The sequence below is a fragment of the Sorex fumeus genome, unplaced genomic scaffold (assembly GCF_029834395.1).
Source record: "Sorex fumeus unplaced genomic scaffold, SorFum_2.1 ptg000033l, whole genome shotgun sequence".
NCBI classification, from domain to species: Eukaryota; Metazoa; Chordata; class Mammalia; order Eulipotyphla; family Soricidae; genus Sorex; species Sorex fumeus.
This window is the reverse complement of record NW_026606090.1, coordinates 10,144,120-10,168,487: the sequence shown is the minus strand read 5'-3', so window position 1 is coordinate 10,168,487 and position 24,368 is coordinate 10,144,120. Positions and strand designations below refer to the sequence as shown.

At 55.2% G+C, this 24,368-nt stretch overlaps 1 protein-coding gene across 1 annotated transcript in view; it reads left to right on the top strand.

Annotated features, from left to right (window-relative positions):
* The first annotated feature begins 4,520 nt into the window (after window positions 1-4,520).
* ENPEP (glutamyl aminopeptidase) overlaps window positions 4,521-24,368 on the top strand; it is a 63,877-nt gene continuing 44,029 nt past the window's right edge. Inside the window, exons 1-3 of the mRNA XM_056116642.1 lie at window positions 4,521-5,077; window positions 17,843-17,984; window positions 20,154-20,285. Coding sequence (XP_055972617.1) covers window positions 4,521-5,077; window positions 17,843-17,984; window positions 20,154-20,285 — 831 coding nt within the window. The remainder of the gene's footprint in view (window positions 5,078-17,842; window positions 17,985-20,153; window positions 20,286-24,368) is intronic.

Genomic DNA, 24,368 nt, shown 5'->3' with positions numbered 1-24,368 from the left:
GCGGGGGGCAGGGGGAGGGGGCTGGCACCAAAGGATGCGGTTATTGTTGCCAGAGCCAGTGGTGTCCAGCTGGCCAGGAGACAGGCCGTGCAGTGTTGTCCAGTAATGTGTTTGGGGGCGGGCTGGATGGCAGCCACACTGCAGGCTGGGCTGACGCTGGAGGCTCAGGGTGGGACGGGGCAGTAGTGAGCGCATGTCCCTTTAGTTTCCCCCAATTCACCTCCACCAGTCACCCCCCACCCTTACCTTCTCCCTGTCCCAAACTCTTCCAGACAGTCATGGAGTGATGGTCAGTGCTCTCCATGGCTCCCTGCAGGCTGTGGGGTGATGATGGTCAGCGCTCTCCGTGGCTGCTGTCCCACACCCTTGGGAGCTTGCAGCAGTCAAGAACTGTTCACAGGAGCCCCGCTGCGATCCCGTAAGTGGTCGAGGGCCCCCGATAGGAGGAGGGACAGCTGCCTCCCCCATTCCCCTCAAGGCCGGGCCCTGTCCAGTATCCTCCAACCAGCTGGAGCACTTGCCCGTCTTGTCATTGTGTAGCTCGGGCAGTGAGGGGCCGTGCCTGCAGTCACACGTGTTCTGATGCCACTGTGCTTCCTGAGCATCTTGGCGACCCGCCCCATGTTGGCCAACACAGTGGGTCGCGTGCCTGCTGTCCAGCACGCGCACTCTCCAGTGTGAACCCACGGTCACGGCCCTTGCAGGTGCCTCTTTCGGTCATTGCACTAGAGTAATCACATCTGCTTCATTGCCGTGGAACTGAGGGTGGGGCCGGGCGTGGCCAGGGCGGTGCAGGTGGACACATGCAGGACCTTGGGGCTAGCGTGTCCACAGATGAGCTGCCAGTGTTGGTGCCTGCAAGGACCGTGCATGAGGCCTGGAGAACGGTCTGGGAGTCTGTGGGATGGCAGGGGCTGGGGGCATGGTGGACAGTCATCCACGCTGCCCGCATCCAGGTCGTATCCACCAGCTGCCATTACGGCCATCTGGAGTTTTCCCCTCGTCTCAGGAGAGTCGTGGGGATGGGGACTGGCCTTGCTGGGGCTTGCTCCAGGCCAGTGACATGCTTGTCCCTTCAGGGCGGTCCTAAGCCCAGTGGACCAGTGCATCTTGGCTCAGCTCTGTGCTAGCCCCTCTCCTGGCTACAGGACAGGGCGGGTTGCAGATGCCCAGGGCCTGTGTGGTGTGCCTTTCTCGGTGTCTCCTCTGCCGGTCCCATGCATCCCCCTCTTATGTAAGTGTCGAAGAGATCATACCCCCGAGCCAAAGCCCCTCCCCAGCCCCCAAGAGGCCAGAGAATCCCAGTGACTGTTTCTGTGTGCTGGGGACACAGGGTATGTGACCTTCACTGTGTCGGACCAGCTGCCCACCCAGGGCCTCACAGACAGTCCACACCCCTGACACTTGCCTTCCTGACTTCCCAGGTGCTCGGAGAGGGAGGGGTTTAGCAAGTGTGTGGGGCTGCCCTTTCAGGGTCCCCCATATGTGCACAGCAGCCAGTGTGGGCCACAAAACCGGTGTCTTCCAGCAGCCCACCGGGCAGATGGCCATGCTCTGTGGGGGGCTTAGGAGCCCTTCGTGCTGACATGGAGGCAGAGCTTGTTTATGCCTTAAGCCTGGGAAGCCTTTCTGATCAGCATTGTGTGTTTTATTTTTCCAAGATTAAACTATTTATAATCCGTTAACAAACGTGATCACAGTTTTAGGAATGCCCTTTGCTGTTTCAGTAAAGGAGAGAACTCGAAGTCGGTTTTCCAAATGTATGTTGTTGATTTTTAAGTTTTGGGGGGAGAATACAGGGGTAGGGGGCACCCTGGTAGTGCCCTGGGGCTGCCTCCAGCTCTTACTGGGCTCTCCGATGGCATTCTTCAGGTGCCAGGCACTGCTGGACCGGACACATACCTGGCAAGTGCACCCACAGGGGGCAGGTGGGTTCAAGACCCCCCCAACCAAGGCTCTGGCAGCACCATCCCTGCCCCGCCAGCCCCGCCATGGGCTCGACCACCCCCCAGCGCAGCGCCTGGGTCGAGGCTGTTCCCTCTCCATGAGTCTCCCAGGCACACTTTCCCCTGGGTTTTTCCCCCAGCTGATATTCCTGCAGAGCGCGCGCGTCACGCTTTGTTACACCTCAATCTTTCTCTTCATGCTGTCCTTCCGGATGCTTCTCCATTTCATGGATTTTCTCTCAAAGCTTCTTTCTGCAAAGGGCCAGATAGTGTGTCTCATGGGAGGGTACGGGCCGAAGGGCTAAAATTCAGGAAGTTGATTTCCCACACTGAAACATAGTCTGATGTTTAAAATCAAGGATCACTTCAGAAAATGTAATTCATTCATACAACATGAGCCTCAAGTTGAGAACAAACATATCCCTCTTCTTGTAAAGTCGTTTCTCTCACCAGTACTTTGTGAGAATACAGTGGAAAGATAGAAAGACAAGGTAAAATAGACACCTTTATTTTAGTGGTGTTGGGACTTGAACCCAGGTCTCCTCTGTGTGTGTGTGTGTACACACACACACACACACACACACACACACCACCGTTTCTTTTGTGATTTGGAAACTATTATTATTATTATTATTATTATTATTATTATTATATTACTATTTGCAGCACTGGGAATCAAACCCAGAATCTCCCACATGTGCTCTGAGCTCACTACATATCTGGCCCTTTGAAAACAGTTTCTTTTTTGGTTTGTTTTTGGGGCCACATCCAGCGATGCTCAGGGGTTCCTCCTGACTCTGCACTCAGAAATCACTCCTGGAGAGCTCAGAGGACCATAGGGGCTGCCGGGGACCAAACCCAGGTCGGCCACATGCAAGGCAAGCGCCCTCCCCACCGTGCTATCGCTTCAGTCGCCCTTTGGGAACAGCTTAAAGCCTTTCTTCAATTGTGTCTCATTGAGTCCCTCCAAAGACGCCTCGCCCAAACAAGTCCTCTCATCAATTCAATGTTGAGCTTCTCAGCCACAAATCTGACAGTTTCTTACATCTGGGGGAACCGAGAGACCGTGACAGGAGGAGGAAGATCGTTTTTAACTCCCCAGCCCAGCAACGCCTCTTCAGCAGGTGTTCCTGGAGATGAAGTCAGATACTCCCTGCGTCCGCTGTGGCTCTTGACCTGTGGTGCATCTCTCCAGAGGAAGGAGACAGCATGCTGGAGTAATTAAGTCATGGACCTTGGCCTCTGACCACTTCAGCTGGGCTCACCCCTTCCCCCCCACCCCCAACCCCCACCCCACACACGCACCACCACCACCACCACTATCACCCAATTCTGACTTTTACTGGCTGTGAGTGATCTTGAGCAACTGACTCTTGGGATTTCAGTCTCCCCCGCTCTGGTGGGGGGGGTGTCACGGCAGGGCCCCGGGAGTGTCTGGGGGATGCGGCCGAGAACGCCCCTCTTGTACTTGGTCAGTGCTGAGCACACAGGAAGCTCCCACACCTAGAACCATCACCCCCCTGCTTCCAGACACGGCTCCGTGCCCTGCGGCTTGGCTCCTCACCGACCCAGAGGTAGTGACGCACGCAGACAGACATGGTCGGGACAGACAGACCAACGCTGGCCATCTGCAGTTGCTCCAGCGTGAGCTGCCGAGTCAGGCCTCTGTGGTCCTGCTCCTCTGTCTGTCCATCTCGCTGCTGTCCCTTCCGGGCCCCTGCAGTGCTTCCCCCTTCCAGCCCGTTTCCTTCTTGGGTTTCGGACTCCTGCATGGCGTGGCTGATTTTTCTCTGTGACCGCCCCCAGCCCCCACCTTGGCCACCCCCTCCCTCGTGGCACCTGAACCCACGCAGGGTTAACCTGGCCAAGCTCATCTTCCATCCGGCTGGGATTTCTGCAGGACCCAAGTGGTCCTGGGAGTTAAGGCACACACCGTGGATCTGACTCCAGGATGTGACTTTGGCCAAGAAAAAAAAAAAAAAAGGCAGACTCCTGCGTGTTTACACAGTGTGAGGGGAAAGCTTGTCTTTGGCAAGTTACCTGTGCTAGCAGCTGACACTCAGGGTGACCGTGGGCCCCCGGGCAGGGAGGGGTGTGGGGGGGGGGAGGGGGGAGGCAGGAAGCGGCCGGAGGCTGAGTTTCTCTACCGTGCACACCTCTTCCCTGAAGGCTGCTGACAGAGCCTTGGCAAGGGCTCGGCCCCCGCCTGGCCGATAAGCGAAGCCGTTTTATATTTAACTTTGGAGGCTGGAGGGGTGTGTGTGTGTGGGGGGGCCTTGTTTATAAGGGGAGCTGTTGGCTGTGCTGCTCAGCCCTCCTCCTCCTCCTCCTCCTCCTCCTCCTCCTCCTGCATCCCGGCTCCTCTTCGGGATTCTTTTCCCACTCCCTCGTTTCCTCTTGCAGGGGACGGGAGCGTGGAGCGGACAGTTCGCAGCCGAGACACCAGAAAGGCGGTGGGAGAGGGCGCGTGGCTCCGGGAACCTCCAGCCCAGCCCCGGGGGGCACGGGGGTGGACGCGCCCCGTGAGACGGAGCATTCTTGCACGCGCCAGCAGCTCCGCTCGGGGACTCCAGAATGAGTGCCTGCATCCAAGGCAAGCATGTGGCCATCATCTGCGGGGTGGTGGTGGCCGTGGGGCTTATCGTGGGCCTCTCCGTGGGCTTGACCCGGAACAGTGACTACGGGTCCGGCCCCGACAACCCCACCACTGACGCCCCACAGGTCGTGGGGGTGTGCCCCCCCAAGGTCGAGCAAGGCCCGTGGCAGGAGTTCAGGCTCCCGAAGTCCGTGCTCCCCTCTCACTACGACCTGGAGGTGCAGCCCCAGCTGCAGGAGGACACCTACACGGGCACCGTGAGCATCGCCCTGCAGGTGCTCACGACCATGGATGCCGTGTGGCTGCACCTGCGTGAGACCAGCATCATGAAGCTGCCCGAGCTGCGGGGCCCCACCGGGGAGCAGGTGCAAGTGCGGGGCTGCTTCGAGTACCGCGAGCAGGAGTACCTGGTGGTGCAGCCCACCGCCCCGCTCAGCCCCAACAACTACACACTCACCCTGAGCTTCGCCGGCCGCCTCAACGGCTCCCTCGTGGGCTTCTACAGGACCACCTACGTCGAGAACGGCCAAACCAAGTAAATACCCGGCCCTGCGGCCCCTGTCCGCCCCTGCCTACGTGCCTGCCGGCGTCCTTCCACTGTTGCTTTGTTGGGGGCCATGCCTGGCCGTGCTCGGGGCTCACTTCCGGCTTAGCGCTCGGGGCTCAGTCGAAGCTCTGTGCTGAGGAATCGCTCCCGGCTCTGTGCTTGGGTCACTCCCGGCTCTGTGCTCAGGGCTTACTCCTGGCGTCTGCTTGGGGTTGACTCCTGGCTCTGTGCTCAAGCCTGACTCCTAGCTCTTTGCTCAGTGATCACTCCCGGCTCTGTGCCTGGGTCTCACTCCCAGCTCTGTGCTCAGGGCTCACTCCTGGCTCTGTGCTCAGGACTCACTCCCAGCTCTGTGCTCAGGACTCACTCCCAGCTCTGTGCTCAGGGCTCACTCCCAGCTCTGTGCTTGGGGCTGACTCCTGACTCTGTGCTCGGGACTCACTCCTGGCCCTGTGCTCAGGGCTCACTCCCAGCTCTGTGCTCAGGAATCAGTCCCGGCTCTGTGCTCAGGGCTCACTCCTGGCTCTGTGCTTAGGGGTGACTCCTGGCTCTTTGCTCAGGGATCACTCCCGGCATCTGGTTCCCGGCATCCTATATGGATCCATATAGGATCCCGGCTCTGTGCCCAGGTCTCGCTCCCAGCTCTGTGCTTGGGACTCACTCCTGGCTGTGTGCTCAGGGCTCACTCCCAGCTCTGTGGTCGGGGTTCACTCCTGACTCTGTGCTCAGGGACCTCTCCTGGCTGTGTTCTTAAGAGTCACTCCTTGCTCTGTGCTCAGGAATCACTCCCGGCTCTGTGCTTAGGGCTTACTCCCAGCTCCGTGCTCAGGGATCTATCTTGGCTCTGTGCTCAGGGCTCACTCCTGGTTCTGTGCTCAGGGATCACTCCCAGCTCTGTGCTCAGGGATCACTCCTGGTGGTGCTCGGGGATCACTCCCGGCTCTGTGCTCAGGTTCACTCCTGGTGGTGCTCAGGGATTACTCAGGATTTTGTGCTGAAGGATCACTCCTGACAGTGCTCATGAATTTCCCCTGGTTTTGTGCTCAGGGATCACTCCTAGCATTGTTCATTGCTTACTCCTCGCTCTGTGCTGAAGGATCATTCCTGGCAGTGCTCAGAGCTTACTCCCAGCTCTATGCTCAGGAATCACTCCTGCTGCTATTCAGGGATTACTCCTGGCTCTGTGCTCAAGGATCACTCCGTACAGTGCTCATGGCTTACTCCTGGCTCTATGCTCAGGGATCACTCCTAGCAGTGCTCAGGGAACCATATAGGATGCCAGGAACCAAACCTGGGTCAGGCGTGTACAAGGCAAACACCCTTCCTGCTGTGCTCTGTCCAGCCCCCATTCCACCCTTTCATTATTTGGTTGGTCCAGTCTTTTATCTAAACTGGGCTCCAGTTCCGCTTGCTCCCCAGGGAGCAGAGACTCTCCCTGTTCTCTTTCCAATGTCTGATCTGAGACCCAAAGGTGCTGAGTGAACTGCATGAGGTTCAGAGTGAGAGTGAGTCCTGAATTTCATCAGGAAAGATGATTAGATACTGCACCCCCTTCTGAATATTGATGTGAGCCAACTCTGATTTTTTATGTTGTTTTATTTGGGTGCCACAGCTGGTGATGCTCAAGGCTTACTCCTGGCTCTGCATTCTTGGTGGGGCTCAGGGATCATGTGGGATCTGGGAATCGGAACTGTCTCAGCTTTATGCAAGACAAGCACCTTGCCTGCTGTTCTAGCTCTCCGCCCCACATCTCTGGTTTTAAACCCGTGCATTTGGTACATTTCAGTGGTGATATTCTTGGGGTATATGGCAATGGGTGTTTTTGGTTCTTTGAACTCCACTCTGTGATTCTCGGAGTTTGCTCCTGGCTCTGTGCTCAGGGATCACTCATTCCTAGCAGGGCACCAGGGATCATATAGGTTGCCGGGGATTGAATCAAGATCTGCTGCTTGTAAGACAAGTGTCTTAACCCCCCTTCATTGTCTCTTTGGACCCCCAGCACTGATTCTTTTTAGTCTGGGGGGAGGTGAGGGGGTTTGGGCCACACCCGACAGGCTCAGGGCTTTCTCTCAGCTCTGTGCTGAGGGATCACTTCTGGCTGGCTTGTGGGACCGTATGGGATGCTGGGGTTTGAACCCGAACCTGCCACACCTGAACCCAGACCCAACATGCCAGGTGTCACTTTTCTCCCGGAGGCCACACCTGCGAGAGAGTCCAGGAGGCCACTGATCTTCGCCCTCAATGAGCGCAAAGAAGAACTTAGCTCTGGTCAAAGTGACCAAGACCAAGCTGGGGGGGAGGGGGGTGGCAGGGGTGGTGTGATCACTTGCTACATCTTCATGCTGCACAAGACTTAGCCTTCCTAAGTGATCCCCGTCTGCTCCTTGGGATGAGTGATCCCGCTGGGTTGGCTCGGTCACACGGTGCTAGGGGCTGTGCTGGGTCCCCCAGGAGGGGACTGGGGGAATCCTGCAGCTCTGGGCCCAACCCTGCTATAGCATATGTGAGGCCTGTTGCCTGCCTGCCCCCAGGTAACTTGTATTTTTTTTTTTTTAATATCTGGGCCACAAGCAGTGCTCTGGGCTTACTCCTATCTCTGTGCTCAGGGCTCACTCCTAGCAGTGCTCACTCCTGGCATGTGGGGTGCAAGGGATCAAACCCAGGGTGGCTGTGTGCAAAGCCAACATCCAGCCCGCTGTGCTATGCTCAAGCCTCAGTGATGTATTCAGTTATCACCAATTATAAAGTAGCTTCTTTATTGATTACGTATTTATTCCTGTTGATACAAATTACAGATGTTGAAAGCGTAATGAACTATACAAAGGAAAGAACAAACGGACTTACAATTTTACCATTCAGGGCCAACATCTTAATGTAATTCTAACATTTTTTCTAGGCGATCATGATGCCATCTCTCTCTCTCTCTCTCTCTCTCTCTCTCTCTCTCTATATATATATATATACATGCATGCCTTTGTTTTTGCTAAATATATCGTTAGCATTTACCCTTACTCTTGGGCAGGAGCAATAGCACAGCAGGTAGAGCATTTGCCTTGCATGCAGCCTACCTGGGTTCAATTCCTCCATCCCTCTCGGAGAGCCTGGCAAGCTACCGAGAGTATCCCACCTGCACAGCAGAGCCTGGTAAGCTCCCCCATGGCGTATTCGATATGCCAAACACAGTAACAACAAGTCTCACAATGGAGACGTTACTGGTGCCCTCTCGAGCAAATCGATGAACAACGGGACAACAGTGCTACAGTGCTACCCTTATTCTTAATTACCTTCAAGAGTCTGATTTGAAGTTTTGTGCAAGATTCCACTGGAGAAACACGATTATTTCTTTACGGAGTCACTGAGTGAGGTATGGGGACAAGCGTGGCCAGGCAGGGCTGGGGCAGAGAGGCGGCCAGTGCCCGGTCAGTGTGTGGCTGGGCCTGGCATCTCTCCCACTCCTGTTCTTTCTGTTTTCTTTTCTTTTCTTAGTTAGACAGTCTCCCAAGCAGGGGCCCTGTGCTTAGTATCTGCCAACCAGGCCTGAGGTTCACTCTGCGGCTCAGGGGTCCCACGGGGGCAGAGGTCACTCCAGGCAGAGATTGGGGACAGGCATGGAACCAGGGTCTCACCAGGGTCGGCCCTGGGCAAGGCCAGTACCATATACCCTTTGGTGCTCCCTCTCCCCCGCCCTCCCTCCCTCTCTCTCCTTCCCTTCTTCCCTCTCTCTCTTTCCCCTCTCCCTCTTCCTCCCTCCCTCCCTCCCTCCGTCCCTCCCTCCCTCCCTTGTTCTCTCTCCCTCTCTCCCCTCCTTCTCTCCCCTTCTTCCCTCTCTCTTCCTCTCTCCCACTCTCTCTCCCTCTCCCTTCCTCCCTCCCTCTCTCACCTCCCTTCCTCCCTCTCTCATTCTCTCTCTCACTTTCCCTCCCTCTCCCTCTCTCTCTCTCTCCCTCTCTCTCCCCCCCTCACTCCTGACTCTGTGATCAGGGATCACTCCTGGCCGGTCTGGGGGCACCATATGTCTATGCCAGAGGGTCGAACCCGGCACTTTCTCGCTGTTCCTGGGTCAGCTTCTCTCCTTTAAGATTCGGAGGCGAGGGGTCGGGCAGCTCAGTGTGCTGGGCACCCGCTCTGAGTGACCACCCCCCAACCCCCCAATACCCCAAACCCGATAAGAACAAAAGTCAGAGGCCAGAGCAGAGGCGGAAGGGAAGCCAGGGGCCATTTCTGGACCCCTGCCTGCAGTCCTGTGCCTCGTCAGGGCCAGGATGACGCTGTGTGGGCGAAGAGGGTGGAATTGAAGAAACTGCAAGTCCCATTTGCAGCTGTCCTCTGTGCCGCTGGGTCTGTGGAGAACCGTTTAAGAAGATTGGAACCCTTGGAATGCTCCCCTCCCACCCCTGCCCGCTAGCCTCTCCTGGTGCTGAGAGGATTTCCGCTCCTGCTCTTCCCACACCCACTCCCTCGCTCCCCAGGCCTCCGAAGCCTCATTTCTTCTCCTCTCCGCGGTCTAGCATTTCATCTTCCGCATGTGAACTGCATTTCCCAGACCATCATCTTCCATGGAGTTCTTGTTACATGGGATTAGTAGTTATTTCCAGAAATAAAAAGAGAGGGGGGAAAAAAAAGGCAGGAGAGACATTTCACAGTCAAATTAGCCCGGGCAATAATCCTAAGTACAAACTGATGTTTTTCTTGTTATTTGTTTGGTTTCGGGCCCACATCCAGTTGTGCTCAGGGCTGACTCCTGGCAGGTTCAGAGGACCCTATGGGGTAACCCAGCATCGAACCTGGGTCAGCCACGGCCACGAGCAAGGCAAGCCCCATTCCCACTGTGCTATCGCTCCAGCCCCAGGTGTTGCTTTGTTTTCAGTGGTGAGACTTAGATATGACAACGCCCGTGCCCAGGAGTGCTATGACTCTGAGGCTGCAGGTGCCCAGGAGTGCCATGACTCTGAGGCTGCAGAGGGAACCGTTTTCAGGGTGGCAGGGGTGGCCGGCGTGTCCTTGCAAGCAGGACTGAGTGTCACCTGCTCATTGCCCTGCTCCTGCAGTGCCCTGGGATGGATGGACACAAGGATGTTCCCCTCGGCTCACACTGTGTGTGTGTATGTGTGTGGGAGGGGGAGTCAGGCTTCCGTGTCCCTCCTCTTTGGGAGGAATCGCATACTGGACACTGCTTGGGGTCCCCCTGGCTCTGTGCTCAGGAGTCATTTGTGGTGGGGCTCCAAGGGCCACGTGTGGTGCTGCGGGTGGACCCCGGGTTCTGGCAGCCTCTCTTGACTCCTCACCTCCTGTTCTGTGAGGCAGATCAGCACCACCCTCTCCCCCCTCCTCCCCCTCCAGCACAGCCAGGACAGAGCCCTTCCCCTGCTGCCCTTTTCTCCCAGCTCCCCAGGGAGGAGTGAGGAGCTCTCCACTCCCCCTTAATTTAGGAGTGCACTCTCCATGGGGGCTGGAGCACCGAGAGACAGGAATTACAACGAGAACTTAAAAGAGGGACAGATGGGTTGCAGCTTGCACTGTCTGGGTTCCCAGCATTGCTATGATTAATGCAGATTTAAAACACACATAACACTCTCTCTTTCTCTCTCTCTCTCTCTCTCTCTCTCTCTTTCTCTCTCTCTCTCTTTGAATTTCAATATACAGAGAAAAATGGGATGGTAAGAGCAAGCACCAAGGGGCCGGAGTGAAAGGACAGTGGGGAGGGCATTTGCCTCGCATGCAGCCGACCCAGATTCGATACCCTGGCATCTATGGTGTCCCAGCACCCCCAGGAGTAATTTCCTAGTACAGAGCCCAGAGTAACCCTTGAGCATGACTGGGCATGACCCCACCAACCACACACTTGAGCAAGCACCAAGGAAAGAATGGGGGGCAGGAGATAGCACAGTGGGTGGACTGCAGGCTTCGGCCAACATCACATCATCCCCAGCACCGCTGGGAGCAGCCCATGAGCACTGCCAGTGTGGCTGGAAGGGGGAAAGGAGGAAAGGGGAGGGAAGGAAGGAGGGAGAGAAGGAGGGAGGGAGAGAGGGAGGGAGAAAGGAAAGGAAAGGAAAGGAAAGGAAAGGAAAGGAAAGGAAAGGAAAGGAAAGGAAAGGAAAGGAAAGGAAAGGAAAGGAAGGAGGGAGGGAGGGGGAAAAAGGAAGGAAGGAAAGGGAAAGAAGGAAGGAAGGTGGGAAGGGAGGAAGGGTGGGAGGGAGGGAGATGTAGCACGGAGAGTGTCTGTGAGGAGGCTTCCCCTGGAGGAGGGGCTAGGGGTTCAGGCAGTGAGGAGTCTGTAGGGGGAAGCTCGTGGTGGGCGTGGTGGGCGAGTGGACAGTGGGAGTGGACAGTGGAGGGAAGAGCTGCCCGCAGGTAGCCAAGAGGCCCTGAGGATCGGGATGAGGTGAGGCCGAGCAGGAGAGCAGGACGTTGATCTCAGGAGAGCACTAGGAGGCCTGGCCAGGAAGTGAGGGGCAGCAGGAGGGAGGGGGAGCCTGGCTGCCACGGGCCTGGGGGTGGAGGGGAGCTGGGGGAGCCCAGGGGAGGACCGTAGGGGAGGACCCGACAAGAGGCTGCAGGCAGAGAGCAAGTGAGCCTGAGGGCATGTGTGGTGTCTCCCAGGACGGGTCTGCACTCATTTCCTCAGTTCTGGTTTTAGTTCTGGTTTGGTTATTTGGGGTGGCGGCATGGTTGGCCACACCTGGAGGTGCTCAGGCCCTGGCCTGTGCCCGGGAGTGAGCCCTAAGGTGCTCAGGCTCTCCGTGGAGGATGGGGTGGGGGGGGGGCGCCCCGCTTCATGCTCAGAGGCTTTGGATTTCTCTTGCTTTGGGAAGGAAATAAATTGTCCTTGACTTTGAACATCTACCCAGACACAAAAGCAATCCAGAAAATCAGGTTAAAGAACCAGTTTGTGCAAGCCCGCCCGCAGAGCCGGGGTTGGTGTGGGGGCCTCCTGGGAGGGGTGCTGGCTGGTGCTTTGCTGGGTGCTTCCCCCATCTGCGGCTCGGCCTGGCCAGCGGCCGAGGGCTCTTGAGGCTCTTGGGGTCGAGTTTTCCCCCAGCCCTGGCTCTTGACTCTGCTGGCTCGAGTAATTAAGCGGCTGGACGGGAGACAGAGGCAGGTGATTGATGAGATAATTAAGTTTGTTTTCTGCAGTGCTGGCCTTGTTTGTGTTTAAAGGAATTCAGACCCAGCCGGTAGGGGGTGTGAGTTTCTTGCCTCTGCTGATGGGCAGGAGGTGGGGACCCCTTCGCCTGAGTGGAGTCACTGCAGGAAAGTTGGCGGTATTTGTGGACATGGGAAGGGCCCTGGGGAGAAGGGTCTCCCCCACGGAAAGGCTCCAAGGACTCCCAACGGCGGGGCGCAAGGCCACAGAGCAGGCCTGGGTGGGAAGGGAACCAGGGGTTTGGGTGTCCACACTCACTAGCCGGAGCAGGACCCATACCAGGGACTCAAGTGGGGACTCGCTGGGGCTCCTCTGCAGAGGGCCTATTAGATGACCCCCCCCATCTCCCGCACTGCCCCACCAGAGCTTGCTGAGGGAGGGAGGGAGGGAGGGGAGGGAGGAAGGAAGGAAGGAAGGAAGGAAGGAGGGAGGGAGGGAGGGAGGGAGGGAAGAAGGGAGGGAGGGAGGGAGGGGAGGGAGGGAGGGAGGGAGAAGGTATAAAGGAGGGAAGGTGGAAGAAGAAGAAGGGAGGGAGGAAGGGAGAAGGAAGGAAGGAGGAAGGAGGAGAGGGAGGGATGGAAGAGAGAAGGAAGGAGAAGGAAGGGAGAAGAAAGGAGAAGGAAGGGAGGGAGGAAACAAAGGAGAAGGATGAAGGGAAAGAGAGAGGGAAGGAAAGAAGGAAGGATGGATGGAGAGAAGAAGGAAGGAAGGAAGGAAAGAAGGAAGGAAGGAAGGAAGGAAGGAAGGAAGGAAGGAAGGAAGGGGGAGGGAGCTTGGAAGTGCCTGCCTCAGTCAGACACAGATGTTATCAATGGGCTCAGGTAAGGTGAGGAGGATTAAAGTGGCATGTGTGCGCTCACACAGGCACACGCACATACATGCACGCACATGCTCAGGCACACTAATGACAGGCTGCTCCGAGTGCCTGCGCTGTGCCCTCTGGGCAGCACCTTTTCCCTCCTGCCCAAGGCGTGAGCAGCAGGAAGCATCCCACGGGAAAGGCCTCGGTCAGACGCAGGGTTGGCGCTCCTGCGGCTTGTCTCGGAGCTCAGCTCCCGGGGCACCCTGGCTCCTTCTCTTCAGGCGGACGGGCAGTTGGCATGGGGCGCCCAGGTCCTGGACGCCTGGGCCGAGTGCTCGGGATGGATCCCTTGAGGCTCGCCCAGGAACGCCTCCTGGAGTGACCTTTCATTCTGGCCAGCTTCATGGGGAGTTGGCACAGGGATCCTCTGGGGCATTTGTCAATTCTCACGTTCTGTGCTCTGGTGCCCTGGTCTGGCTGTTTCTCGCTGAGCCTCCCTCCCTTTGGAGCATTAGAACATTGTTTCCGTGGGTAGGAGCTTTCTTCAGTAACCACAGGCCATCATGAAGATCAGGAACTGTTACCGCATCTCTTGCCCACCCCACTGCGGGGCCTGCTGGCAGCCCCTGCGATGCCTGGTTGGACCCTGTGCTCCTGAGCTGTCCTGTGTGCCAGAGCCTGGGGCAATGCTGTCCCAACACCCTCTTGCCGGAAAAGACCCTTCCTATTTCACAAATGGCTATTTGAAAAAATTGTTGATTTATTTTTGTTTGGGAGGTGGTTCTCAGGGCCTACTCCTGGCTCTGTGTTCAGGAACTGCTCCTGGCCCACTCAGGACCGTGGGCAGGGTTGGGGATTGAACCTGGGTGGGCTGCGTGCAAGGCAAACACGCAACCTTCTGTGTTATCTACCTGCTCCCACAAACTGATCGTGCATATGTATGTATGTCTATCACCAATTGGTATATGTGTTATATTATATGGAGGCTTGCTTGTTTGGACCACACCCGGTGGCTCTGTGCTCAGAGGTCACTCCTGGTGGGCCATGGCGTCACTAATTTTGGTCCTTCCTAAGTCCATCTTTCCTCCTTTGTTAACTCCCTTATGAGTAAAAAGGATGGGTTTCCTTCTCCCTCACTAACTGCGTCCGAGTCAGTGTTTGTGGATTCTTAGTGGGTTTGGGTCCTGTAGTTCATTTAGTATTTCAGTCCTCCCCTAACCCCCCCCCTCCACACATGCACACATACAGGCACACGCACACACTCACATCACACGCACACACATGCACATGCATGCACACACACACACAAGTGTGCGCTCACACACACATGGCCTGTAGAGCCTCTCCAGTGAGCTTCCGTGTGCTCTTGACTTGCTCCCAGGCCCTGGGAATGCCCTTCCTTTTTCTGTTGCTTTGAGTTTGGGGTCATCAATCCTGGCAGGCTCAGAGGACCCTATGGGGTGCCAGGGACTGAGCCCGGGTGGGTGGTGCGCAAGGCAAATTCTCCCTTCCCTGGGCCCCGCGAGTCCTTTCTTCTGGCACTGGGGGATGCAGCTGTTGGCCTGAGACTGTCCTGCCATGGTCTCGGAGCCCCCCAGTTTCCCAGTCCACGGCTCCGTGCCCTGGAGACACTCTTAGGACCACCATGGAGGGCGTCTGTGCCCTGGACTCCAAACTCCTCTGAGTGCTCCGCCACGCTCAGTAGCACAGCTGGGATCTCTGTGTGTGGTGGTGTTTGTCCCGCTGCCAAGAGCCTTGGGAACATGCTGAGCTTCTGCCCCGTCCACAGTTACAACCAGTGCCAGGCTGCTCACCTCCCCATGCCCCACGCTGATGTGCTGCTTTCTTTCCCAGTATTGAGAGCTTTGCTTCCAGTTTCCTTTCGGATTGTTTTTGGAGCCACACAGCAGTGCCCAGGGCTTACTCCTGGCTCTGTGCCCAGGAATTTCTCCTGGCGGACCATATGATTTCTCGGGGGATCACCGGGTGTGACGGGGATTGAACCTGAGCCGACTGCCTACCGGGCTATGCTTTGGCCCCTAGAGCTCAGTGCTTGCTGTTATTTTTAGGTGCACTTTGTATACTCTTAAATGCACAAATCCAGTGGTCACTGGTCAGTGAGTGTTGACAAGAGCCGTCATCTTTGTTATCTGTACCTCTCTCAGGCACAGTTTGTTTGTCTTCCTGACATTCCAAAGATTTCCCTCATTCATCATTCATCTCAAGGATAACCACCTTTCTGGTTAAATTTTTACTGGAGTGAATTAACTGATTAATTCTTTCTTGAATTTTTTTAAGAAAGTAATTTTTATGTCTCAGGGTTATTAGTTTTTAAAGAAAAATTTGAGGGGCCAGAGAGATGGTACAGTGGTTAGAGCGCTTTTCTTGTATGAGACTGACCCAGCTTCGATCCCCAGCATACCACATGGCCACTTGAATATGCCAGGGGCGATGCCTGAGCAGAGAGCCGGTAGTAAGCCCTGAGTACCACTGGGCGTGGACCCCCAAGAAAACAGAAAGAAGGGAGGGAGGGAGGGAGGGAGGGACCTTGAGGAGTTATGTTTTCTTGTAGTTGGGTCTTGCCCTATAGCCTGTTACATTCATAACACATCCCTGAACGCTGGGAAATGGAGACCCACCTCGGCCCTGCCAACCTTGCTGGAGCCCCCAGCCCCCAGCTGGCCCAGTTCCTCAGCCCCTTCCTTTCAGCCATGCAGGATGTGTCTTAAGTTCTTGTCTTTAAAGATCTTCAGACACGGGCTAGAGTGATAGTACAGCGTGTTGGAGGCTCGCCTTACACGCAGCCAGCTGGGGTTCAATTCCCAGCACCCCACATGGTCCCCTGCCAAGAATGATCCCTGAGGGCAGAGCTGGGAGTAAGTCCTGAGTGCCACTGGGTGTGGCCCCAAGCCCCAAACTAAATACATAAATAAAGAGCTGAAGATATGAAGGCGTTGTCTGCCCTGGAGGCCACTATGCCATCTACTACACATCGGCCCCAGTCTTGCCCTGTCTGGCCTTTCCTCCCTCAGCTCCCTGCTGCCCGTACCCTGGGCACTGCCCCTGCTCTGCCATCTCTCTTCTGCAATTGCTTATTTCGCCTTTGTTATTCCCCCAAGGCCCCAAATAATGCCTGCAATCATCCGTGATATGTGTGTGCTGAGGGAAGGGATGTAGTGAGGAGGGTGGGAGCTCTAGGCTACCTCCTGGCTGGTTTGACACTGCGTGCCTCCCTCATCCCGAGGATCCCAGACGACAGTTGTTATTCCGCCTTGTGCGGATGCTTTAGGGAACTGCACCAAGCCTTCCTAATGTTTCCTTTCTTTTGTTCTTTACACATTGCTTCTCTTCTGCCAAGTAAACACACAAGAGGAATTACCTGTCGGTAAAGGGCACATAGTTGTTGATTTTTGAGTAATTGTTCAGGTAGCTCTTTCGCATTCAGTGATGAAAATGTTAAATCGCTGAGGCTGGACCATCCCATATGGTCCCCCGAGCACCACCAGGAGTAGTTCCTGAGTGAAGAGCCAGGAGTAACCCCTGAGCATCTCTGGATGTGACCCAAAAGGACGGAAAAAAAAAATTAAACCAAAATATGCTGCACCTGAAACCAGAATGCACTGTCCTGTAGCACTGTCCTCCCGCTGTTCATCGATTTGCTCGAGCCGGCCCAGTAACGTCTCCATTGTGAGACTTTGTTGTTACTGTGTTTGGCATAGTGAATATGTCACGGGGAGCTTGCCAGGCTTTGCCATGTGGGCAAGATAGCTTGCCGGGATCTCCGAGAGGGGTGTAGGAATCAAACTCGGGTAGGCCAGGTTGACCCTTGTGCAAGGCAAATGACTACCTGCTGTGCTATCACTCTAGCCATAATAATCCTTTAATAAAGCTGAATATTTGGGCTATAAAAGCTGCTTCCCTGCCCAGAGGGGACTGTAAACCTGGTCAAAGTTCACTCCTAGGGAGGGGCCTGGGCTCCATCTGTGCAGGGCAATAAAATGAGGGGCCTAGTCCTGGAGGCAAGTCAGTGGGGAAGAGGGAGACTGTGGTTTTGCAGAGGCAGCGGCTCTGGACTGACTCTGGACTCTGCCCTCTGCCAGGACAGACTGAGGCGCTGCCCTCACAGGGGTGGTCGCAGCCAGCCCCAGAGCTCAGGTCTTCTGCTCTGCACTTCCCTGTTTGCCTGAGCTTTCAAGCGGCCTGGGTGATGCTCACAGCCGTATTTCTTTTTGCTCACCGGCACTTTAGATTTTTTATTTTGTTATCAGAAACAAACAAATCCGTATCATCATGACATTCGAAGCAATCTCTGGCTTTTTGTTTCTTTGTTAACCTCAGAGAGGCTACTGTGGGAGTTAATTTTAAGAAAAGCAGTGGTGATGAAAATTATTTTTTTTTAAAAAAAGCAAACAATAAAGGGGGTAAAAAAGGCGAAGAAAATCACTTGTTGGGGCTCAGGGTTAACTCCAGGGCTGGGTCACACGCGCAGAAGCCCAGGCTCTGAGGACAGCTGGGAGCCACCACTGACCCCCCAAACCAAGAAGGACAAAAGAGCCATCACAGAAGTGGGCAGGGGGAGCAGCCCTTGGAGGAGCGTGCTCGGCATGTGTGAGGCCCTGTGGTCAGGCCCCCTCCCCCATTCCCCCCTGTCCTGTGACCCCCCACATCGTCCTGTGACCCCACATCATCCTGTGACCCCATATCGTCATGCTGCCCAGCCCCCAGTCATCTCACTGATCTGCTTCCATGAGAACTAAGGGACACAGCCCCATGCATTGGTGTCCTTTGTGTGTTTGTCTACAAGGAGCATCGCGGCCACGGACCACGAGCCCACTGATGCCAGGAAATCCTTCCCGTGTTTCGACGAGCCTAACAAGAAGGCCACATACAACATAACCATCGTCCACCCCAACGACTACCAGGCCCTGTCCAACATGCCTGTGCAGGTGAGTCCTTCCTCTTCCTGCCCATACAGATGCCTGGGGTGGCAGCCGGGGGGTCAGTTGCCCAGTGGGCTACCCGGAAACTTGCCAAATTCTGCCCTTCCTCACTCCAGGGATTGGTGTCGAGGCTTGAAATGGCACTAGGGCGTCCCTTTGCCAAAACCTGCCAAATTCTACTGTTTCTCACACTCCAGTGCTCAGTGTAGAGGCTTGAAAGGGCTTCTGGGGGGTGGGGGGTGGCCTTTGTGCTGACTCCTCGCAGTCTTTCAGCTGAGATGCCACAGCTGTGGCCTAAAGCCACCTCGACATGGTCTGAGCAACAGAACCCCAAAACCTCTTGGGCTCAGCTCCACCCCCTCCCTCCTGGTCACACATGAATGGCTGACAGGTGAATGATGGCCCATGCAGACAGACCTCACCTCAAGGCAGAGTCCCTGCAGAAAGTCACCGCTTAATTCGAGGGCTGTGGCGGGCACCCTTGGAGTGCGGCACCCATGGGTGTCTGGCGGGGGAGAAGAACTTGTCAGTGCTAAAGGTGAAAGAAGGACGGCCTCTGTTCCGGCTGCTCGGTTCCTGGCGAGCAACGTTGGGCTCTTTTTGCCTCTGCTCTTCCCGTCCCGTCATGAGTGACGTCCTCACTAAGGTGATGTCTCCTCCGAGGGGAGGTTTGTTGGCATGTTGGCATTCGGCACGCCGAGGGCCAGTCTCGTCTTTAGGATGGCGCCGGCCTCCATCCAAGAACAATCTGTTCAAATCACAGCTCCCTTGCTGTTCCTCCGCCTCTGCTCTGCTTGGTGTTGGGGCAACAGCAGGCTTGGGACTGATTCCTGACTCTGTCCTCAGGGCTCACTCCTGGGGGGCTCGAGGGACCCCACGGGGCACCGGGGATTGAACCTGGCTCAGCCGGGTATGAATACGAGGCAAGGACGCTAAAGGCATTCTAGCGCTCCGGGCCCTCATCTGCCCTCTGGATTCACATCCTTGAATCCCATTCCCTGGAGCCAAACATTCCTCCTTAACAAGCAGCAGCAAAAAGAAATCAGGGCCAGAGAAACGGCACAACAGACAGGGCATTTGCCTTGCACACAGCGGGAGCTGGACCCACGTTTCATCCCTGTTTGGGTCTCTGAACCCCACCAGGAGTAAGACCTGAGCACTGCCTGGTGTGGCCCAGAACCCCAAGGAGGGGGGGGGGACGGAGAAAAAGAAAAGAAAAGCCTAAAAAGTTTAGCTGAAAGTTCACGCTGTCCCTGTCCATGCCTCGAGAGCTCTTTTATCCCACTGGTTTTCTTCTGGCCTCTGAGGGGGTCTGGAGAGAGAAGAGGGTCCAGAGAGAGAGAAGAGAGAGAGAGAGAGAGAGAGAGAGAGAGAGAGAGAGAGAGAGGAGGCGGGGGGGGGGTGGTGCTGGGCTCAAATACAAGTCCCTGCCCCCTTAAGAGCTTCTCCCCCAGCTTCTTTTTGTTTTTCTTTCTTTTTTTTCTTTTTGAGTCACACCCAGTGATACTCAGGGGTGACTCCGGGCTCTACACTCAGGAATTACTCCTGGCAGTGCTCAGGGAACCATGTGGGATGCCGGGGATTGAACCTGGGTCAGCTGCGTGCAAGGCCAATGCCCTCATGTTGTACTATCGCTCCAGCTTCTAACCCCAGCCCCGGCGGGGCGCGAGGCTGTCCCCCTGCCCCTGCTGGCCTGCTCCCTCTTTAAGTCCAGCCCCTTCGACCATGTCCGGTGAGCTCTGGGAGTTTGGTGCAGGTCCCCCTGCACAGGAGCGGGATGGGGAGTGGCAGAGCCCACGGCTGCAGCAGCCCTGAAACGTGCCCCCTGCTCCCCCGACCCACTGCCATCCCTGCCGTCTACAGGGGCCGAAATGCTAGAATACAAAATACGTGGCTGAAATACATGGGCTGCCGTGTTGACTCCTGAAGGTCCAGGACCCGTGGCTCTCAGTGTGGATAGATGGACAAACAAACAGACGGGTCAGAGGCTGGCCCAGGTGGTGCCAGCAGCAACCCTGCTGTGGGCCTCCCCTGCCCTGCCCTGCCACAGCGCCACCAGCAGGAGACACCTTGACGCCCCCCTGCCCGCCTCCTCCCTCCCGGAGGAGCCTGGGTTTCTGTCCTTTTATGCCTGGAGCTTCCAAGAACTTGACCAGCGTCTGCTGTTCCCAACAGAGCTCTGAGAAGCTGGACAACGGGTGGACACGGACAAAGTTCATGAAGTCTGTCCCCATGAGCACCTACCTGGTCTGCTTTGCCGTCCACCAGTTCGCCTCCGTCAGCAGGACGTCCAAGCGAGGCATCCCGGTGAGTTCCTAACCAACTGTGTCTTCGTGTGGCTTGGTTGGTTGGTTTCACTTTGAGGGTCACACCCAGCGATGCTCAGGGGTCACTCCTGATTCTGCACTCAAGGAATTACTCCTGGCGGTGCTCGGGGACCATATGGGTGCTAGGGATGGGACCCGGGTCGGCTGCCTGTGAGGTAAATGCCCTCCCCGCTGTGCTATCGATCCCTCCCCTTTCACTGTGTCCTAACCTATGGACCACATGGGCCTTGTGGGCTTCTTTAGCAGGGCACGAGGACTTTCGTTTGTGGGTTCACTTTGCTCATTTTTCGCACAGACAACTAGAACAGCCCACCCATCTCCAGGGTCTTGTGCACCCGATAACATGCCAAGCCAGACAGGAAAATGCCAGCCGAGGCCACCTGGGTCCACACCAGGTTCTGGGGCTGCCAGGGATGCACCTGCGGTATCTGGGGTCCACATGGGGCCAAGGTGGGAACTGGGTCAGCAGGACTCAAGGTCTGCTCCTTAACCCCCTGCAGTCTGCCTGCCCTGGCCTGGAATTCTCTCACGGGGAAAGTTCCAGCGAATGCCTTGGCACAGGCTGGCTGAGCCCCTCGGAGAGGCCCAGCCGAGGCGTGTGTTGGGGCGGAGTCCGGCATAAAGGACACAGCGGGGCAGGGATGCCAAGTGCCCGGAAGTACTTTCCCACTGTACTTTCACGGGCTTCACGACAGGGTGATGACCCCTTGTCCAAAGCACATCGTCCAGCTGTGAGAAGCCATACATAAGCTTATGTTTGAACCAAGGTGAATGTTTCAGTACTTTCCTTTCAAAGAAAACTGAAAAAAAAAAAACATGACTTCAATGTGTGGGTCTGTGATGTGTGTTTTCAGTGGCCGAGAGCCGCCTCTCCAGCAGAGACAAAGAGACGGGGGCCCACAGAGTGGTGGTCGGAATGGCCCATTGGATGCAGAGCTGCTCGCATCCTATCGCCATATGAGGGGGCTGAGGTGTGGGGCTGTACGCAGCTGTGACCGATTATTCACACAGGAAAGTGTTTCAGCAGAGGGAATTCTCTGGGGGGATTAACGCGAGGAGACGCTCTGCCTCCAGGGACATCTACATTGCTTTTCTCTTTCCCTTTAGTTGTACATACCAGTTACGTTTACTTCTTCTTCTTCTTTTTATTTTATTTTATTTATTTATTTTTTTTGCTTTTTGGGTCACACCTGGAGATGCCCAGGGGTCACTCCTGGCTCATGCACTCAGGAATTGCTCCCGGCAGTGCTCGGGGGACCAAATGGGATGCTGGGAATCGAACCTGTGTCGGCCATGTTGGCTGCATGCAAGGCAAACGCCCTACCCGCTGTGCTATCGCTCCAGCCCCACATTTACTTCTTAATACTAGCAGTTATTTGGATAAACACAGCAAGAGGTTTAGATTCCAAAACTTAGTTCTCTGGACTCTGAGGGCAAGCAAGGCTTTTACCGTAAATCCCAGACTAAGTCCTTAGGCCGGTACAGCTTGTCCTTCCTCATGGGGGTCCTGTCTCTTAAATCACAGGTGCATGACACGTGTGTTCGGTGGTTGAAAACTTCCTCCCCAGCCTCCCCAGCAGAGATATGAAGAGACAGGGGGCCACAGACGGAGGGCCAGAGTGGCCCATTTATGCTTGCATCAAGACCAGGCTTTTATGTTTTCTAGATTGTCCCATTTCAGGGTAGCTTTGCTGCTCGCCCCAGGTCTATTCCAGTCCCATGGTGAGACTTTGCTTTTGGGGTGTTAGGAAACTACAGCAACTGAAGACTGAGTCAAATAATTATAACAGATGCCCATCACAAGTAGATACATTTCAGAGTCAATCAATTCCCAATATTAGGAGCATAACATGAATAGTCTTTCTGTGTTTAAGCAAAGAGCATTGCTCTATAGCAAAATATGAAAAGGCTATAGGGGAAATAGAAAAGCGAGTAATTCACTTCAAATACAAAGTCCAGAATCACCAGAACTTTTGACTTATAAGTAGCCGAGACTGACTTGAGGACTGTAACAAGGAGCGGCAAAGCACACAGGAAGGTTAAAGATAAACTCGGGGGAGTCGGGGTGCTTGTAAGAGCACTGTAAGCTTCTCTGGGAGGAGGAAAGGGGCAATTCGCTGATGAGGCCCCAACCACTCAGGGTTAATATCCAACAAAACCCAGTGCCCTGCGGATGTGCTTAGCAGCTAGCGAGCTTCTAGAGATGGCGTGTGTTGGAGACCATGTATGGCGTGAGGAGTTTCTGTGTTCGTCCCACGGTCACTTTCTGTGTGTGAAGAGCAGTGAGGCTATGTCAGAGCCACGGATTTTACACTGCCTCAACCCACTCAAAGGCCCCATACCATTTTATTAGTTTTTTTTAATGGGGGTGGGGCAGAGGAAAAACAGGTCTAGGTAATTGTTCCATGAAACAGTTTTTTTGTATATATATATTGAGACTCAAAGATTCTTTATCTGACAAGCTCTAACTTTTTCTGGGACTCCGTCACCTGCTCTTCCTAATCAGATTGTCCTTTGCTATTCAAGACTCTGTAATGCCCTGATTAGATTCTCTGTGTGTTCATTCTTGCAGAAATATTTCCTTTATTTCATTAAACACAGAACCGAGACCTGTGTTGTTAATAGTCGCTTAGAGAGAGCTTAGCAGAGATTAGCAGTTAAGCCATTCGTCATGTTTAGATGTCCTTGTTGCTCCATGAGGGAAAAAAAATTAGTTTGAAGGACCCAATTCTAAAATTTGTTCAGGGGCTGGAGTGATAGGACGGTGGGGAGGGCATTTGCCTTGCATGTGGCTGACCCGGGTTCCATCCCCGGAATCCCAGATGGTCCCCCAAGCACCGCCAGGAGTGATTCCTGAGTGCAGAGCCAGGAGTGACCCTGAGCATCGCTGGATGTGACCCAAAAAGCAAATAAAATAGAATAAAATTTGTTCAGAAAAATAAAAAGGTGGGCACATTCAGAAGACTTCTAGCTCTTTGTGTTTCGTTTTCGGAACATTATTGCATCCTCCACTCCAGTCCTGGAAGAACTGAAGATTTAAAAAAAAAAAATAACTTGAAGAGTTACTTAGAGTAGTTTAGCAAAAAAAAAAAAAAAAAGGCTAGCAATTGTTTTTTTTCTTGGACACATTGGCCAGAAACCCAGTCCTGAGGTCTTTTGCAGGTTTTGTTGACTGGCAAGCATTTCTCAAGTAAACACAATCACTGAATTCCGAAAAATACCTGGAAATCCCCATGCTGAGTCCCAGGAGATGACTCAGGGGATGGCAGTGCATACCCGGGGGTCTCTGAGCACCTCTGGGGAGTCCCCACTCCCTCCCTCCAGACTACCCCCCAAGAGCACCACAGCAGCCCATCCTGAGCGAACAGTGTAGATACTTGAGAACTTTCTGGTTCTGGGATCCGACTCTCATGTCATCAAAATGGGGTCGTGCCGCTCCCGTAGCCGTCAGCCACGGCTCCCCAGCCCCTGAGGAGCGTCTAAAACAGCGTCTAAAGCAGCTCACTATGGATGCTCTGGGCGTCACTGAGCCAGGAACCCTCCCCCCCCAAAATTCCGGGGTCACCACTGAACCAGAGTCACTTAACTTCATGGGGAATGCCCGGTGTTCTCCACAGAAAGGGGAGGGGAGGGAAGAAGAAGAGAGAAAATGACTGCACAGAGCCAGAGGGGTATCACAGCAGTTCAGAGCACTGTCTCATGAGCACCTGATCCAGGCAGAGCTGAGATCCCAGGCACTTGGGCCAGAGAGACAGTGCAGAGTCGAGGTACCAGCATTGGTTTGACTCCCCAGCACCCCAGAGCCCCACCCCCCCAAGCACCTCCAAGAGTCATTCCTGAGTAGGAGTAAGCCCCAAGCACTGTCCACCCTCCTCCTTTCCCAGTACTCATGCCAGCCGCAGGCTGAGCACCAAACCCGGCCCCACTGCAGGGTGTTGAAATCAAGTTCATACGAGCCATGACCCTTCCCTGGGCTGTGCCTCTCTTGTCCTGCCTAAGAAGTCATCACCAACTTGACTTAGGTGCGGCCTCTGTTCAAGGAGTTTTGCAGGTTCACTTGTTG